Source organism: Pyrgilauda ruficollis, unplaced genomic scaffold, assembly GCF_017590135.1.
Source record: "Pyrgilauda ruficollis isolate IOZ18807 unplaced genomic scaffold, ASM1759013v1 scaffold44, whole genome shotgun sequence".
In the NCBI taxonomy this organism is placed as follows: Eukaryota; Metazoa; Chordata; class Aves; order Passeriformes; family Passeridae; genus Pyrgilauda; species Pyrgilauda ruficollis.
Genome location: NW_024525934.1, coordinates 3,613,949 through 3,634,352, shown reverse-complemented (window position 1 = coordinate 3,634,352; position 20,404 = coordinate 3,613,949). Strand labels below are relative to the sequence as shown.

Sequence of the window (20,404 nt, the reverse complement as noted above, 5' to 3'; positions counted from 1 at the left end):
ATCAGACCTGAATGAAGGAATTTGAGAATTATTAAACTAGGGTTGAATGTGAAGGACAAAAAAATTGTAACAGCTAGTGCCTTATTCTCAGTACTAATACAAAAACTTTTGCTCAGTAAGTTTTCTGCTGACTAAGGTTGGAATTAGAGAAGCCAGGCTGTGCAGGTGGAATAAACCTTATTGATGATGTTTATTTTAGCATAATCATGATCAATACAGAATGGGGACATAAAAATGGCTGTACTGACTTGCCTAAATATCCATGTAGTCCAATATTCAATGATAAACAGTAGAAAGTTAAATAAGGTCTAAGAAAAGCATAAGAATATAGTTACACTTCTACAATGTACTTAACTGTAAGTTCCATCTCCTTCCTTTCCTTTTTGCCCAGACAATTAGCACTAATCAGTGCAGTTCAGTAATCAACAAGGAAAAGAATAAATATCCTAAATATATAAATAACATAATATATTAAAATGTACTACACAAGTACCTTTTATAATGCTATGGAAAAAATTTCCTTTAAGCATTACCTTTTATACATCCAATTATTATTTAATGAATATAATTACACACAGATGATACTGTAATACTTATTAACCCAATACACGTACGTTTTTCTGAGAATGTTTCTATTCTATAAACAAGCATGAATAAACAAATTGCATGTGATCAAAAGGACGCTTAAAAAAACATTAGGATATTTAACTGAAAAAAACTAATTTTGAACAGAAATGCTAAAATGTGAAGTAAAATTGTTGTACAAACATGAGGAAGATCCAAAATATTTTTGAAATACACTTTCAGCTGTAGTGTAGTGTAGTGTATTGCAGCTGAAAGAGGATGTTCAAAACTGGTTTTCACAACTTTGCCTTCAGCCCCAGTCCTTCCTGTGCACTCACCGGCTGAGGGAATCCATACACAACATCCATGTTCTCCCTCAGCCCAAAGTTTCCTTGTTTATACCCAACATAATTTTTCTAAAATAAAAATTACTTACTGCAACCCCTCTGGACATTCCTGGATGAGACACTAGCCTTGTGTGCTGATTTTGGCTAGGGTAGAGGTCATTCTCTTCATAGTTGGTGGCTGGAGTTAAATCACAAAAGTCCTTATCTCTGAATAGTTATGCTCCACCCTGAGCCTATTTACTCATAAAGGTTCACTTAAATACAAGTGTTAAGTCTTGGGAAGAGGCAGCCTGTAGTAGAGGCAGACATGTCATGTCCAAGATCAAAGAACAGAAAAAAACCACAGTGAATAGAAGAATAAGGAGGACTGAATATTAGTAAGCATCGTAAAATGATTGTGATTTGAGGATACAAGTAACAAGAATAAAGGCTTTGCTGCAGGGGAGGCAGCAGGGCAGGCAAGAAAGAATTTAAAGAAAAGTGCTCTCACTAGGCTCAAGGAAACAAACAGGGTAAAGTTGTCTACCAACACTAACAGCTAGGTGCAGCCAGATGAGGACCTGCTTTAAATTTCAGTGTCTGGTGGAAAAATGGGCAGCAGGGCCAAGAGAAAATCATTACTGTGTCATCAAGGTATGTCACCATCTCTGCCACCATCATGAGGAGATTCAGAAACACATATCATAACACCCAGGGGTAAAGACAAAAGCTTAAAGCCTAGGAACCCAGATTTTTTAGAAGCATTTTTTTAAAACTGGAATTAATATGCAAATAATTTATTTGTACCATCTCACTATTAACTGCAGCAAGACTAATTTTCCTAAACACCACAGAGAGACAGGATAAAGATCTGTCATCTCCTTTCTAAGTCCATGGGTAAACATCCCTGGTTTCAAACGAACGAGGTCCTGTGCTGTTCTTTCCTGCCCAGTCTTTCTCACACTACAGGCTTTGAAGATATATGTTAAAGGGAAGCCACAGCCAAAACAAACTCCAAGCGCCACATGTAATTACACAGAAAAGAATGGCCTGTGAAAGATATTAAAGAATCATCTATAATCATAAAGAATCATCCATAATCATAAAAGAAAAAGTCATCTGAGCAGTCTCAACACAGATCCAGGGAAAAATATCAGAGTCTGTGAATACTTCTGAAGAAAAAACAGAAATCAGTATTACGTCTTTTTTACTTAAGGCACCATCTACCCCAAGTATCCCATTGAAAATACAACGGTATATATCCACATAGCTTTCCTTCTAAGATTCACAATACCTCCCAGTTACAAAACCAAAAATACACAGCTACCTGTAATGCAGGTAGTAGATGAGTGAGTTTGAGATCGCAAATATCAGGGATGAGAGTCAACTCCAAGATAGCACATAGCAACACCATTAGCAATGTTACCTCTCAAATAATTCTCCCATTAGAATTATACAAAACTGCACAGTCACAAACCAGCAAATAGGCCTGTAGGTCTTGCATACAAAGAAATTAAAAATATTCGTTTCTTTTAGCATTCTTTGGTAATGCACATACCAGGAATATTTTAAAACAAAAGTGAAGAAAGAGATCTCCAAGACTTCTGAGACAAAGCTAGGGCTTATTTTTCTCCTCAAGAAAATATCTCTTCAATATTTTTTATTTAAACACTCACACACTGAAATTATACAGAAGAGACCCACCTCTCTGAAAGATGAAAAGAAAGAAGTCTTAGCTCAATCTTGTATGTTTACACTTTTAGTCTTACCCTTAAACAAGACTGAATTGAGCATAACCGCACTGAAGGTTTAGCCTCTACACTGGTATATCAAATTTCAAGTCAACAGCTCTTTTATTTAAAATATGTTAGATAAAAAGGTAATATGCTCTCTGTAAAGAGCTCCCTGGAGGTTAGAAGAACCAATAAATTAACTGTTACCATATGCTTGGCTCCTTTTGGCAAAATTCAGTAACAAAACACTGCCAAACCTCTTTAGGCAAGCAATAACATTTGGTAGCTTATAGCACAACTTGGGAAAATAGAAAACTGAGCAGAAAGCTTGGAAAATAATGGAAGAAACTTCATTTCTATCCTTCTATAGTTAGCTACATGCTGTTGGAAGAAAAATTCTAACAAAGTCAACTTTATGGGTCTGATCTATGGCAAACAGTTGTCTTCTCAAGAAACACATACTGGGTTAGTACAGTAATCAAATATTCCATATTTGGTTTTTTTTAAATAACAATAGATATGCATGACCTATTTTGAAAATAGGAAGGTTTGCAAAATTAGTATTCTGAAGTGTTAACATGCATATTATCAGTGCTTCCATTATGGGTTTATTTCATTATAAATGAGAGAGTCTGGGCTTATTTGCAATGCAATGTTCTTAGATTTTACTTACCCTAAAATTAAATACTTCCCACCCCTTCCTCCTATATCTTTTATACCTATGTAATTGAGACTAGATTGTGACAGAGAAAAGGCCTTTAATACTACACCTCTAACTATAGTTATAGACTGGGTATTTTCAGGACATCTATTACAGATATTTTTTAATACCAACAAAAAAAAGTAATCAATGTTTTTTCATATGTGAAAATGTCCATTTTATTTTATTTTTGTAATCATCTATGAAAACACAAATTCATTATTATTCTTATTTCCGATAAAATGGTTATAGCCTGTTCTTCATGCCATGATGGTTGGTATGTAGAGGAAAAACAGATACTTGAAAATACCATATTTCTTAAATCAACTGCATCATCCCAATAAATTCTAATTTTGATGTATAAAAAATATTTGTTATTCAGCTTACAGTTCCACACACATCTGGCAAGCAGCGTGAAGTAGGTTGACACGTATAGGCCAGACATTTAACTTCTTAAAGTCATGTTATTGCATGGTTAATCCTATATTTGCATTAATTTGATACAAGCACTTACAGGTAAAAATAATCCCAAAGTATAGGTCTAAAGATTATAATAATAAGCCTCCGTAAGGTTTTACCAGAGGAAAAATATTTTTTACCATTCTATGGATGTTTGCCTCATTCAGCCATTTGGGATTTTATTAATAATCTTCTCATTACTGTATTCATCTTCCGATTTATTATTTTTTATTTTAAGTAAGACAATTTCTGTGAAGACTTGATACTGAAATCAGAGACTTCATTACCCTGCAAAATATATCCACATTTTAAAGTATTTAAGAGGGTTAAACAAAATGCAAAAATTTAATGCAACATTAAGCATGTGAAATAAAAACTTGATTGCCTAAAGCAAGCATGCTATGCTGTTACCCTGGTGACAGGTTAAAAAAGGATTGTGAGCTGAATGGCTGTATGATATGAAATTAAAATGTTTCACATTGAACAATCCAAAATGAATTGGGAAAGGTTAGAGCAGAGGAGAGAGAAATCAATTCTCCAATGGCAATGGTGAATGGAAGTGAAGTCTGAATAGGATCTGCCAGTGGGGTGCAACAGCTGCCAAATATCCTGCAGCCAAAGAATTACAATAATACTGATGAAGTGTGCAAGAGCTTTTGGAATCATTGCAGGGAACAGAGAAATACTCCTACAATAATGAGGCCATTCTGTGTCCCATCCCACTTTTGCAGCTGAATCAAAGGGAAAAGAAACGGTTGAAAATTGTAATACTGAACAACAAAGGTATAAACGAATTACCTATCCCTTCAATCAGTATCTTGTATTTAACTACAGCCTCTGTGAACATGAATGAAGTAAGCATGCTAAAGAATGGACAAATCAAGACACATACATGTAAAAGTATGCAGACAATACTGAATGAGAATCTTGTTTCCCATATATTTTGTTGACAACATTTCTACAGCAACAGCATCCAGAATAAGCTGTACACTACACAAACAGCAGGACACAACCAGCGCCTCAAGGAACTATACAAGGTCAGGTGCTGATGGTCATGCTTATCTTTAATAATCCTAGAAAAGAAATATCAGCAAAACTTCTCATGCGAATGCAATTACAGATGTATTTACTGAGCCTAGAGACCCCAGAAGTCAAGAAAAACGTTGCCCTTCCATAAAATTATCCTACACAACTTCATTTCTGCCCTTGGAAACTCCAAGTAAAATACACAGAGGAAGACAAAAACATATCCTAAAAATACCTGTGAAATGACCAGGGAGCACATGGCAATTAGCACACACCTTGTCAGTTTTACGGTTTCACGCATACACATTTTACACACAGACAAATATTAAAGAACAGGTTTAGGAGGTGTAAACCTGCATGAGAGGAAATAATAGTTGGGCTTATAGAGGGGATCAAAGTAAATTAAATAGAGAGAGGTCTTGTAAAGAGAGGATCTTGCAGAAGAGGTCATAAGCAAAGCACAGATGAGAAAAGGGCCAGATTAACAACTGAAAAATGGACAGGAATTTGGCAGCACAATAGAAAACATTCACATGTCTATATTATGCAAATTCAAGTTTCAGCATTAAGTGAACAGTAGCTACAGAAGCTATAAAGCTCTTACAGCAGATGCTGTTTTCCCAGATGACATGGTGAAAATAAAAAATAAACATAGGGATTTAGCCAGGTCCATTTACTTTAGTGAAAGCCTTTCCCACCAGCAATTACCTCAGCAAGATGTGGGGATCTTCCCAAGAGATGTTCCCTGAGACTCAAACTTTAAGTAATTATTATCTTCATAATTTCATAATGGTTAGCTACTCTAAAGATTAAGCAAGTGTGGATTCCTGAGTGCCTAGAACACATTTTTCCCTACAAACAACAGGGATAACAAGCTATGAAAACTTCCCATGACAGACTGCTCTATTCCTGGAATAGATGTTTAGGAATCATATGGAACATATGGCTGTGCTTTCAAACAACTACAGAAATATCTTATATTACCTGTGTTTTCAATCTGATTGCAGTAATTTAATCAAATTAAATCAAAAAATACCATACATACACTCTGTAGAATCATAAATGCTACCTTAACATCCCATTTCAATTTTTATATTTTCCATAGAAGTTCATTCCCAACTGGCAAAAAATGCATGTTTCATTTATTTGCAGCTACTTTTTTTATTTCTAGCACATATAATCCTCTTTCTGTGATAAACAACTGAACAACCAAGAAGAGCAAATAATATCAGATTTAAAGACATCTAGAATATTATATAGGGCATCTGGTTTTGTAGTTATTAAGCAAGATTACCAAAAAAAATATACAGTAATGACTCACAAGAGGTCAAAAGAACAACATTAGATAACAGCTAGAGAAACAAGAGGGTTACCACAACCAGAAAAGCTCATTATAAACAAGGATTTCACATGTAAAAGAGGAGAACAGGGCCTTAGTACCTTGCGAGTCTACAGCAAAAGAGAAGACCACACAGTGAACAATGGTGTGAAGCTGCAGTAGTTACACAAACATACCAAAAACTTTCCAAGGCCTAACAATAAATCATGGGAAGAATGCTGGACTTGTAGAGCAGGGGACCAGAACAGTAAGGATAAGGCAGTGTTGTTTTCATGACCTAAGGATGACTGCATAACTCCAAAGTGGGGGAATGAAGAAAGCCACAAGTAGGCTGGACTCGATCAACCGTACTGATGAAAACAAAGCAGTTTATCCTTATACAGAGGGTATCTCTAGGACAGAGCCAAGTATACATGTTTAGCTACACTTGCAATAATGTGCAACTTCATGTTCATACTACAGTTCTAGGGAAGAAATAAAAATTAAATTCACATAATACAATTGATATAGTTCAGCAGTGCATGTGCCAAAAGCAAGAACTCTCTCTTTCCAAGAGGCTGGTTCAGATGACTCCAGTGAATTTTCATGACATCATCTTCCTCCTTTTTAAAATTAATGTAACATAACCTTATTTTGTGCTGCTCCAGCAGTGCAGGAGAGCCAGAAAGCTTTGCTATTGGGCAGCTGATCATCCTTCCATATGGGGAAGCCCTAGGCTGGCAAAGAGCTGGCTCTGTCCCAGACTCCAGCAGGGTAATAGGTGTAGTCTCTGTGAGAGCAAGGATGCCTGAGAGGTGCGGGACTCTACTGCTCTCTGAGCCATTCCCTCGCTGCCCTATGATCAAGCAATGGCAAGGCAAACATCAATATAGCTGTACTGAATCAACCAGGCAGGAACACAGAATAATTCATTCGACATAAAGCTACATAAATTAATTTCTGTTCTTGCAGGTCACCAACCATTTTATATTCACTGCACTGGACCCCTGGATTTCAGAATTTTAAAACAAAAATTGAGCCCAGCTATTTCAGAACTTGACAAAAACTTGCTTGTATTTTAACTTTTCACTATATACTTTCCTTCCTGGGAAAATATTATTTTATGCTTAGAAAGCATAATTCATTTTGGGTCTCAAACTACTTCATACATGTTGATAAAAAGATATTTACAAAACCTCAATGGGGCAGCAAAGTATTAAGTCCACTTTGCCTTTTTGTAAACTGAGGTCTAATTCAACTCACTTCTCTAACATCCCACAAGAACAGTTTAACTCAAGACTCTCAATCCAGTCTTTTATATTAAACACACAAGCAAGAAAAACCTTTAGTGTTTTTTTTCTTGCTAGTAATTTAAAATGTTTTCCAATGTCTTACCATCTTTTTGTGTGTAGTATCAAGTAATATGGGCATGCAGCCTCACTGTTTTTTTTCCAAGTCATAAATGATGAAAGGGTAAAACCCATAGAAAAATTAGGAAAATACACTTAGCAGCCAACACAAGCAACACATAGGAAGTGCTGTAGGCAATTGGGTTTAGAAGTATAAACATCACATTAGTAGACCCATGAGATAGCATGATGTAGCCACACCTGGAGAGACACTCTCCTATTCCCCTCCCAACCCACTAATGAAAACAAGTCTGAAGCCAAAATGTGAAGATTCAACTGTACAACATCATTTCTGGTCTCAAAGGCTAACTACATCAAACAGACATAAAATAAGCTGGATTCACTTCAGCCAAAATATGTTTCCACTTGAAACAAGATCAAGTTCTGTCTAGAAGACCTTGGGGTTTTACTAGATGCTGTAAATCTGTTCAGCAGCTGTGGGTGGCACCAGTTTCACAATAAAGTGGACTATGGAGTAAGTAGGAAAAGTCCTAGGTAAAATAACTAAAAGCTGAACAATGAAACAATCATTAATCATCCATGGCTCTTTCCTGTAGGAAATATGTGCCCCTATTATCTGGATATCACAGTGAAATATTCACATTAGTATGTGGCTCACAAAATACCAAACACTTCCATTAGTAAATCATCTTTCAAAAAATACTTGAAAAAACACCCCAACCAGGAGGAATCCCAAAAAACCAAACCATCCCACATCCAATTTTTCCCAAGAAAATGGGTTAAATAAAAAATAGTAAAATTAAAACTGAAAAAAAAAAACCACACAGAAAATGCTCTAAATACTTGAATGCATCACAAAAGTAAATTGCATTACGAAAGTAAATGCTTATATTCCTGTAACTCTGAGCATACATGGATCTCCAACAGCTGTTCTAGCTAAAGCCTGGCAAGCTGCTTCTAGGAGACTGTTGATGAGGCCAGGGGCACTATATAACAATACAGACAGTGGAAACTCACCTGTGGGTGCTCCACCCAAACCATAACACCATTTATTCGGGCACAGGAAAGGCAAACCAGCCTTGGGCTTGTGACCTGCACTATCCTCAACACCAACTATCCTACTGCAATGAAGACTGCCACTACACAGGTCAGATTGGCTGAAACTAGCTGAGGGAAGTTGGGTGCCAAAGGTGGAAACAGGTGGCTGGTCATCAGAATATGTTCCAACAAGAACCTTATAGCTGATTATTCAGTCACTCAGGGGACTGCAAAATACATATTTTCCAGTCACACCCCAGAAAATATCATCAGTTACAGAGAAATCCCCCTCATGAGGCTCTTACTAGTTTGACCTGTGGAAAAGAGCTAAGGCCCACCTCTGACTCCCTTTTATGAGCTCACATCTTCCTGCTCACTACACATTCCCACTCTTGTAGCTCTTCCAGAATAATTTCACATGTCAGAAATAGCCTGCTTCTGACAGAATAATCAGAAATAAACTATTATGCTAATATAGGTTATTTTTGCAGAACCAGAATGGAATGCAACTACACACAAAATCACACCTGCATACCTGGGGAGGAGAAGGATAGACAGAGAGCAAGGGAGGAGCAGCCTGCAGAAAGATTCCTTAATCTGCCTCATCTGCACTTCATCTGATTACAGTCCTGGTAACCCTGACAGTGAAAGCTGGAGCTTCTGTGAAGATCTCCAAGCATGGTACTTTCTGTCTATCTGACCAGAATAACAATCCTGATCATGGGCTGAATAAATCACAGGGAAAAAAGGGAACATAAAATACCCCTGCAGTCGTGAAAAGAATGCATATTATAAATATGGCTCCCAAAAGGGAAAAGAAAACAAATTAAAAGCAAAGATAAGCATATAACTCAAGTTTAGCAGAAAACTGTCTGTTTGACAGCTGTGACTTTAAAAGAAATAATGTATGATTTCAAAATATTACTCTTCAGTAGTTTTTTGCACAAGACTTGCTCAATTGCTTTCAGTGCAGATGAAAAAACGCTGTCAACATAAATAGTGCCAGAGAGCTGAAATTCTGTAGGTGATGATCAATGTATCAATGCACTTGTCCAAACCATTAGGAGAAAATTACGGATCAGCTTTGGAGCATGCAGTCTGTCTACTCTGCTCACATCCTCCAACACAGATGTAAAAGTCAAACAGACTCCAAATGCCCAGTTCTGCCATAGTGAAGACTGCACCCAAGATCACAACTGGCTTTTTGGATTTGTTGTAGCACAGGTTCCTACTCTGAACTTTTTGTTTACAAGTATTTTTCAAACAGAGTGCAGTCTTATGAAAAAAGATGTGCTTTTCCTCTGGCCACAACCCTGCTCATTAAAAAATACCCGTTATATGGAGCACCTTCAAAAATAACTGAGATGCAGATTGGTTAAGTTAAGGACATGGTGAAGAATCCTTGATGGGACTATAGTAACTCATATGCTCCACAGTGCTCAGTTCCCTCTAGAGGGAGTCCACTAACTGCTCTAAGGAAAGGAGAACACTGTTCAAGACACTGCACAATTCTTTGACCTCATTCTGCCTTTGCTTCTTTCCTTTTTCCTTAGAACAAGCTGTATCATTTTGGGAAAAGGGTATCATTATCAGGTTTGGTTTCTTCAGAAGTTACTCACCAGTGAGCATTTTTGCATTAGCTCATCCTTACTTGGCCTCAAACAGGCAGCTTTGAGATCATTAAAGCAAGTAGATATAACAGTATGTATGTATTGAAACCGTGACACATTCAATAAGAACCACACTCAGCCATCACTAGAAGAAAATTCTAAGGCTTGACTTCTGAAGGATTCATCAGTACACACCATCATGGCAAGAGAAAGTGATTCTTCTGTACTGAAAAGATTTCTTAGCGTCACCATTTAAAATCTGAAGAATCTTAACTTAATCTAGTTTTACAGGTGTGCGTTCTTTTCATGTGACCAGACTCTGCTGCCTTCTCTTCCCATGGTGAAAGAATACCTGTGACTGAGTTTGGCTAGCACTCCAAAAATGAGCTAACTTTTTTTTGAAAGTAGGAGTGTATTTGTTTCCCTAACACAGCAGAGAAAGATATGGATGACCATGTCTGATTACTCAACTCCATACTTCATTTACATATCTGTTATCTCAGTTAAAATAGTCATATGTGTCTTTTCTATTGGGATACACAGACACCTACTACTAAAAAAAGTACTTGCAAAAGAAACAAAACATTGTTCAAAAACTGGATTCCTTTCTTTTCTTTTTAGCTAGTTAGAGCATTTTAGAGGGAAAAGAAAAAAAACCACAAATCAGAGCAGAGAATGCAATAACAGTTGGTCACCACTGCTTAAATTAACAAATCCTCTCCTTATTCTAAGTACAAAGTAATCCATTGCTTCTCTGTAGCAGTACCAGACTACTTTACTTCCTATGCTGGCCAGTAAAAAACTAGAATCAAGGCTTCTCCTCATTTCCCCTGATTCATCTTTTTTCAGGTAAGAGTGGCCTTTGAGTGTCTGTTCTTCTCCTTATGCCATTCACTGTGGAGGATATAACTTGTGGAAGGAAATAAAAAGGTGCTTTACTTTCCCCTGTAGATGCGTAAGGCAAGCAATGACCCAGCCCTGCATATGCTATACATTACAAAGCTGTTAGGCTTGCCCTAAGTGTCTCTTTCTTTTTCTTTAATACCATATGGTACTAATTATCTTTGTGGGTACAAATAAAAATAAAGACTTCTTGAAACCACATTTGATTTATTCCTGACCACTGAAAAATCAGTAATAGAATACACTGTCAAACCACTGGCATGGAATGTGAATAATATCTACCCTGCACTATGACTTCCCTCACATACAAACCTACATGCAACTACATTACAAAACATGAGGCAAGGAGAATTATGCTGAAGTCACGATTCCCTATATGCAACCATTGCTAACACCAACTACACAAACAAGCTTCACAAATTCAGTTAATTTTAACAGAAGGTCTCAAGGCACTGACAGGGATGGGCCAGAGGACAAGGAAAGCTAGACATCCTAGAGGAAAAAAGAATATTGTTCAAAAAAGCCAAAGAAGTAAATTAGCATTTTGAAATGGGTACTGCAATGGGTGAACAGTTAACAGTACTGCCTAGGTTACTGGCAGCTACAATTAAAAAAAATGGAGGAGTGGGGGAATAAAAGCACCAAAAAAATCATACTTAAAGCAAGGTATCAATTACCTTCCACCTTTACAGTCTGAAAGTGTTTTCAGAATTTAAACTATTAAGGTTCTTCATCAAGGTAGCAAATTACTCACAAATCTACAGTATTTTAAAGCTCTGTAGCTGAATATTCATATTATGCCACAGTGCTTAGATTGCTTCAAATGGGCACATGGGAAATTTGTGATGCTCAATTTGTGGTTAGTTACTAATGCAGCAACATTTTGCATTAATGAAACTCCTGATGTGCATTAATTACTGTACTGGCTTGTAACACATTTTTGTGCCTATTAGTTTGCTAATACTTAGAATAAAAATAATCATGTATGATTTGTGCAAGTAGGGAAATGTAAGCCACAGCTCATTTGAATTTAGAAAAAACAGACTATATTAAGAAACCATGCAGTTTCTCACCAGTTATTCTGGTGCATGAGAAGATGCCATTAATGAAATGCATCAGCACATCCGAGTTCCTAGAAACGAACTTACCTTGGAGTCCCTAAAAATCGCTGTGATCTCAGTTGTTCAGCCACATACAAAGATGCTGCTGTTGCCAGTAGTTGTCTTCTTTCAAGATCTGTCAACTTGTGTCCTAGTTTTCAGAAAAAAGTTTAAAAAAAAATTTAGATACCACAGACCAACACAGACACAAAAAGTAACAACTACCGGTAAAGACACTGCTCAGTCCTCACACATGAAAGCTACATATTTTCCCTCTAAATTAGGATGAGGCATAGCATAGCAGACGCTCTGAGTTTCAGAGTTTAAATTGCATGTTTTCATACAAATCAGCCCAACTGCTAACACTGGTATCTCTGTTAAAAACAATTTGACAACTGAAAGAAAAGAAACTGAATGATGCTGCAGCATCTTGTTTTTGTTACTGAAATGTCACTGGTTGACATATTGTGCCTCATGCTGGTAAGGAATCCATCTGTACATTAGAACTTACTCAAAATATAGAACACTTTATCTGAGGAAAATGCTGCAGATCTTTCAAACAAAAGGGACAGCACAACAGTATAAACCCAAAAAATAAATGGGGATGAGGCTACTCATCAGCCCTGGGTCATTTAGTGTTATTTGTGTAATCATTAGTTCACAACTAATGGAGCCAAAGTCACGTTTGACACTTTAGAAGCAGAAAGTGTCTCAAAGCATTCTATAATCTGAAGGCAGGCAACCTAACAAATATCTGGCAAAAAGATACAACCGGGGTGACAGGAAGCAGGTTTTCTCCCAGTCTGGTCTTGTTCCAGAAAGTGAAGGTTAGATAAAGATTAAATTGTTCATTCAAGAGGCTAAAAAGAGCACAGGAACAGAACTCTGTCCTCTCCATCTTTAGGTCAGAAATCACACAACAGAGATTTTGTATGAAAAGATGGCAAATATCTGGCCAAGAATGATGTAAGATTCCAGAGAAGGACCACCAAGATGAGTAGAGAAATGGAGCATCTGTCCTACGAGGAACAGCTAAGAGAACTGGGATTGCTCAGCCTGGAAAAGAGAAGGCTTCAGGGTGATCTAACTGCAGCTGTCCAGTACCTGAAAGGTGCCTGCCAGATAGAGGGAGAGAGAATATTTACAAGAGTGTGTAGTTAAAGAACAAGGGGGAATAATTCAAACTGAAAGCATTTTTAGACACTTTGAAGAAATCCTTTACTGCAAAGGCAGCAAGGCACAGGAACAGGTTGTCTGGGTACGAATGCCCATCCCTGGAAGTCCTAAGGCCAGGATGGATGGAGCGCTTAGCAATCTGGTCTAGTGGAAGGTATCCCTGCCCACGGCAGGGGGGTGAAACCAGGTGATTTTTAAGGTCCCTTGAAACCCAAGCCACTCTATGATTCTGTGAGAGAGAACAAAAAGACAAAGTACTCGGCCTACAAAGCAGGAGGTTAAAATTTATACAAAACAGGACAAGAACTGCAAAGCTGAATTGTCATGAAGAAAAGAGGCAAACTTTATCCTTGAGAAACAGATTTTGCACAAGTGAAAGAAAGAGCATTTCACAAAGAAGAGAGGAGAATTACACAATGAAGTTAAAGGTTGAGAACTGAAAGACTTTGCTGAACTCAGTTACAACACAGCTCTCAAAGTGCTTTATGTGTACATACCACAGCAAATGCCATCATCCAGAAAAAGTACAGATTTCACATGAAAGGATGGGGGAAGAGCTTTGGAAGGCTCTACCTCCCAGAGGAACTTGGCCCAGGGAGACACATGTGCTTCCAGTCCCGCAGCAGACAAACAGTTACACAGATCCCTTCTATACCTCCACCCTCCCATGGCCTCAGTGCTATGTAATGTAAATTCACATTCCCCAGTACTGGTTACTAGCCAGTGACAATTTATATCAGCAGAATAAAGTAACACTAATGAGATCCTGAAGAAAATCCAGAATGGAGACTGCTGTAAAGGACTGGAGCCGACTCTACGGCAACAAACACACAATTTCAAAACAGGATGTCTTCTGCAGAGAGCCCACTGCAGAGAACCACTGGGCATATTGAACAGGGTTAGGTAAAGAGGCTAGTTAGAGTCCACCTCAGAAATGCAATCATGGCACAGTGATGGGAATACATTCATTAAAGTCCAGCTAACAGTACAAAGAAGTTGTCACAGGCCAAAAAATGCAAATTTAAAAATAACAAAACTCAGAAAATCTGCATCAATCTCTTTTTAATTTAGTCTGCATTAGCATATTCTGGCTGAATATTACTGCAAGTTCCATTGCTCAGTGTTTATTTTTTTTATCTGCCTTGAAATGGAAACTGTCTTCACTTCAACAAACACATGCAGAAATACAGATGCTGAAAGGTTCAGAACCTGGCTTCAGAAATAAACTCAATATTTCCTTTGCCAGTTACTAGAAAAACTGATTGCAAAGCAAAATTCAAAAAGCACTGAACTTTTGTACTATTTGTACATATACAGACACATATATGTGTATATATATAAGCCTTATGTAATTATACATTGCAATAACATCAATTATCTGATCTGAAATTTCTGCCAATTTTCCCATTGCTTACACACAGTGAAGAAACTCTGAGATCACTTTTTCAAAACACTGAATCTAAAATGGATGATTTGTTTACATGCCCCAGCTAAAAGCACATCAGGAATCTGCCCTAAAGCCTTTGCCTTTCAGTCCCCCTGCCCAACACTCATGACAAGACCTGTGACCAAAACTGCACATTCCCACCTGCTCCCACACACACTGTTAGAACCAACTTAAATAAAGGAACAAGGTAAAACTAGAAAGGTCCCATTTCAAAGGTTTTATTGCATGACTCCCTTCTTAGATGAAGTAACTGCTTTTGAGCTTACTGTGCCACAAAAACTATTTTCTTCCCATATCTTCAATAAAAATCAAACTCCAAACAGCAAACAAAGGTCAATAAGCTGAAACAGGTTAACAACTGATCAAGAGTCACATTCGCTTCATTACTGCCAACATGAAGAAAATATTTATCCCTTTGTCACTATTTACAGCAGTTGTGTCACACACGTGGCAAGCAGAAAACCAGTTATGACTCTAGTATCCAGTGTAGGATTTCTGGGAGATAATAGAAACTGTTAACAGGAACATAGCAAAATTAGGTTTTGGTGTCTGGCAATAAACATACAACCCTACCACAGAATGTCCTTAGCATAACTTTGGAGGCATACCTCAGAAGTTTGATTAAAGGCTGCTTCCTAAGGATAGCAATTTACTTTTATTAGCAGGACTGACTGCTGTCTATACTGCCTTAGTTCTCTGAACTCCAGTCCCATTCCCCTTGCTGTCTGCTTTTGCTCTGCTGCTAGCTCAGCTGAATTCTAAACAGTTTTGAAGTCAAACTTACAATTACGTTACTATATTTGGAAATACACAAATGTTCCAGATAGTAATACCTTTGTTTCCCATCAAGTATTATTCCTCTTTAGAAGCTACTCCTCAGGATTTCAGTTGGATGTCCTGAGGAATAAGTTAATATTCACCATCAATAAAGATATAGCAACACGGTCCTTCATGTTGACCACACAGATTGATTTAGAGAACAACAAAGCTACCTCTGGAGCAGTTGTCCAAGTGCTTCCTTGAAAGAGAGTGAAATAAGAAAGTAGCAAAGGTCCCCCAACTTCCAACACAGGAAGTTACACCATTGCTCTTCCCTGCTCTCATCACTGTAGACTCCTGGCTTACACAGAAATTTCACCTCCACAATAAAACATGGAACTAGCAGCTCCCAAATCTCTCTGTTTAACCTGGAATAAACTTCTGCATTATCACTGAATTATCAGCTGAATTAGATAAAGCAAATGCAAAACAGGAAGAATTATTATAAAATTAAGTCACAATTAAAGGGGAAGCAATGTTATTCATGTTATTTAAAACTAGACTGCACACATCTATTACTACCAAATGGCAGAACCCTGGTCGGAAGGAAGAGAAGAAAAAAAGAATTTCTCTCTCATTTCCCTGATGTTATGATTGCTTAAATCAATATTATCCCAGTATCCCCCAAGCTGAGTCAAAAAGGTTCATGCAATTACTTTACATAACCAACTTCAAATTAAATTACATAAAGGTCATTTTTCCCATAACAGTCTCATTTGCATTTTGTCCTAGAAACGTGTTTTCTACTATCAATTACAGGGAAAAAAACCAAAACAAACAAGCCCTGATTATGTGCCCCAGTAAGTTACTTAATATTTGAAGAGTGACTGTTTTCTGATTGGGAAGAATAAAAACTAAAAGCATAACGGGAAAGATTAAAAGTGCAATGCATAATTCAGATCAACACCAATGTAGGCAATGTTTACAACATTCCTAGGTTCTATCTCAAGTTTTTCCTGGTGGAATTTTGAAATTAACCATTACAGACAGCACATATAACCAAGTAGGCTGAAGCAGAAAACAATATTGAATGTTGTAACTATTAGATTCCAATGCAGACAAAATGAATGGAATTAGCAGCAAGCATCTCCCATATTCTAATAGTGACAGACAGGGGAAGCTGTGTTCCCCCAGCTACTAATAGCAAAAGCCTCCAGACTTAAATTTAAAAGTCATATCTGCAGTCCCAATTCATCTAAAAAAGCACTTTCACTTAGAATCATGGAATGACTGAGGCTGAAGGGAACTTGAAAAGCCCTTAGTTTATTCAACATGTCCCCTCTCCACGAAGCAATCTCAACATCAAATTCAGAATAGGTTGCTCAGAGGTTTGTACAGCTACACCTTTAAAATCCCCAATCCATGACTCCTGACTCTTGCTGTGCAGCTGTGCAGCTCAATGAAGAGCCTGGCTTCATATGCTTGGGAACCCACCCCAAGGTCCTAGAAGGCTGTCCTTAGGTCCACCCTAAGCTTTCTTGCTTCCAAGCTGGCTCTCCCAGCTTCTCCCTACAGGTCATCTGCTCCAATCCCAACACCACTCTTGTGGCTCTTCACTAGACTTACTCATGTTTGTTGCCATCTTTCTCACATGCATCAGGGGGTTAAAACTGGACACAGTACTCCAGAGATGGTTTAATAACTGTTAAGCAGAGTAATCATTTAGTCCAACCCTCATCATTATAATAAGCACAACGTATCTAAAAGCCTTCATCACATACACAGTCTCTGAAGCCAATACACCATTTCAGAAGAGAAGTGTTTCCTCTTTATTCCTTTCTGTATTAGAAATATAAAGAATTTCTGTTCTTTCTCTCCATTCAGATAAAGTAAACATGCTAGAAGAAGGAAAGTAAATTATTCTTGGTTTTGTTGTTTGGGTTTTTTTTTTTCCTCATGTATTTTGGGATGACTTCTGTGATAATCTCTTGGAAAATGCCCCATCTTTCATTGGCATAAGATGTGTCTCCCAAAGAGAGTGACTGATTTCAGACATCCTTTAATAACCAGAAAGAGTGGAACATCAAGAAGAAGAAAATCTTAATATTTAAATAAAAAACTAGGAAAATATAAACCGTGAAACAGATTGAACCACAATGACCTATCCTATGAACAAGGTACTAACCTAAAGATCCTTTAATTTACTTTTTGACCCAAGATTCTTCTTGCATCTTTGTGAAAACAGAGATACACTGTCTGTGCCTATAAAATAGGGATAACACACAGTAAATTTTCTTCTCATCAGGCAGACTAGAAAGTACAGAGGCTTCCCAGGTTGTCTGGAAGCTGTTGAAGAACAGTGCATCTGACTCCTGCATGCTTGCCAGACATTTTTATTCTCTAAGCAAAGTGCTTGGAGGCCACTCTCAGACAGGTGCCACCTGACCTAATCAGTGTTCCTGCACCCACCCTCAGATCCACACACCTCCAAAACATGCATGGGTGCTCAGAGCAACAACACACTCCAGCTCACCTACTTCCAGCCAGCATTCCAGGCAGCCATCCCTCACATGGACAAAAAAGGGCATGACAGCAGCTGCTTTCCCACCCTAATCATACTCTGCACAAGGCTACTTTCAGCACAGGTAGTATTTTAAAATAACTTGCAATAAACAAACTACTTCTGGTAGTGAATGTTTACTTAAAAATGGGAAGAAAGAGTTAAACTCTAATTATGAAAATTACTAAACATGCCCATTCTACATGCAATTTGAAGAGAGCATCACATAGGTTAATGGAAAAGTAGCCAAGATACATCTAATAATTCATTTTTTCTTAACTTAGAGTAAAGGTCTTCTACTAAAGGATTATAATGGAACTCATAAAAATGAGACTGGAAAACAAAGAATCTCTTATTTTACTCTTAAGACTCAATATTTATACTTGAAGAAAAATGCACATACGAAATGGGCCAGTACTTCATGCAGCCACCAAAGAGAACACAGTGAGATTCAGTACTTATCTTCAGTGTAAATCACTAAACTGTAGTGGCAATTGGGCAGGTTACAAAAGAAACACAATGGATTGTTCTTGAGCATTAATATAACATACATCTCTGTTGAAATGTTTCTATTTCTTAAGTCTTCCAAGTTTAAAACCCTTCTGGTATGGATTCCTACTGTTAACAGCAGCACATATTTTTACATATTTCCAGATCTGTGTTGGTTATACATTGCTTTTAGTTTTTCAGACTGTCACAGCTCTTTCTTTTACAGCTATTCATCTTTTATAAGCAATAGTAAGATATATGAAGCTACTTAATTTTCAAATCCTCCTAGTAAAGTTTACTCTGGGTATTTATATTAAAAAGTTAGTTTAAGTGATTAAAGAAATTACATATAAATTAGGTTTTGTCTTTGCTTCTCTTGTTGAGCTTCTACCTGTTATCTACCCACCATCCTTGCTGCCTTCAACAGTTCCCATTTGAGTCATTGGATTTGTAGAAATATTTTTAATGCATACTTAAAAAACTGTCCTCAAATTCAAGTCATCAATTTTTTTTTTTTAAGCATGAAAGATTTGATCCAGTGCAAACTACATCATTAAAAGGGCTCTCAGATTCTTTGGTGAGCTTTTAATCACTATTCACAAGTAATTATTCTTGAGCTGAAGTTCAATGCCATAATATGTTTCTTTATGTATAATTAAGAAGGCTAATTTGATACATGGAAGGAGATGAGCAAGATTTTTTATACAGCAGGAAAAAAGTCTAGGAATTTCACATGTGCCAATCATTAGTTTCTATTATAAAGCATCACAATATCTGTTTTTGTATCTTCTGGTGTCCAGAGCAAAAGCATATCTTTAAGAATCTTTTAATACAATATTGCTGTTTGATTTAAGTTGTTATTCTTCCCAGTTATGTGCCAGGGGAGGCAGCCTTCTCACAATATGGTATTGGGACTCTAACATCTTGCTTCTTTGCCTTTTTCCTCCATTCTTAGTCTGCCACTCACTTTGCACATCTGCTGAAGTTCACTAGATTCCTTCATGAGCTAAGTCAACCCTGGAACTTACAAAAAAACTATCCCAAAAAAAGCAGCAACAGTAAAAAAATGCAGGTTTCATGGTGGTTTAGAGATCTGGATCTACTCAGGAAAATGACCGAATAGTCCCAGAAACATCGGAGAGACGAGACATGAGATTCTGTATTCAAATGCCAGGGAAGGGAGAATGACCAGCTACAGCAGCACCAAGCCTTCAAGAGCAGATGAGCAGAGTACCCTGGAATCTCTGCTGGATGAAAGCCAGCTGAGCTACCCAAAGATTAGCTAAGTACCCCCTAGCAAAAACAACAAAGGAACTTTTCAGCTCGAAGCACGGCAAGCGCACTGCCACTCAAGGTGGCTAACACCTGTTCCTGTGGTCTCAGTCAGGAGCCAGGAACAAGCAGGATGCATCAATCCCACATGTAGGACTGTATCACACACAGAGTTGTCAATTACATCACGATATCAAGTAGTTCTGGTGCAAAGAATAGTCATCCAGACACTCACACACTGAGTCCTGAGGTAAGAAAAATCTGTTCTGCTCCTTAATGAGACTAGAATTTGGCAAGGTGCCAGTCATGGCCAGTGACTGCCAATCTGGCAGTGCTGCCTCCAAAGTGAGATGAGGATTCTGTCACATTGGATTAATGATGAATGAGGGAAAAGGAATCTCCACAAGATTCATAAAGGACCCATGAATGATGAACTATAAATACTGTCCTTTTTTTTAATAAGAAAGATGTTCTGACTGGTGAATGCCAGCTGAGGTGAGAGATCTGTACGGAAGAACTGAGTCTCTGACCACACGGGTCAAGAAAGCATCTAC

At 37.6% G+C, this 20,404-nt stretch overlaps 1 protein-coding gene across 1 annotated transcript in view; it reads right to left on the bottom strand.

Annotated features, from left to right (window-relative positions):
• Positions 1-20,404, bottom strand: part of PCCA (propionyl-CoA carboxylase subunit alpha) — a 270,494-nt gene that overhangs the window by 116,373 nt on the left and 133,717 nt on the right. The window contains exon 18 of the mRNA XM_041478271.1: positions 12,196-12,298. Coding sequence (XP_041334205.1) covers positions 12,196-12,298 — 103 coding nt within the window. The remainder of the gene's footprint in view (positions 1-12,195; positions 12,299-20,404) is intronic.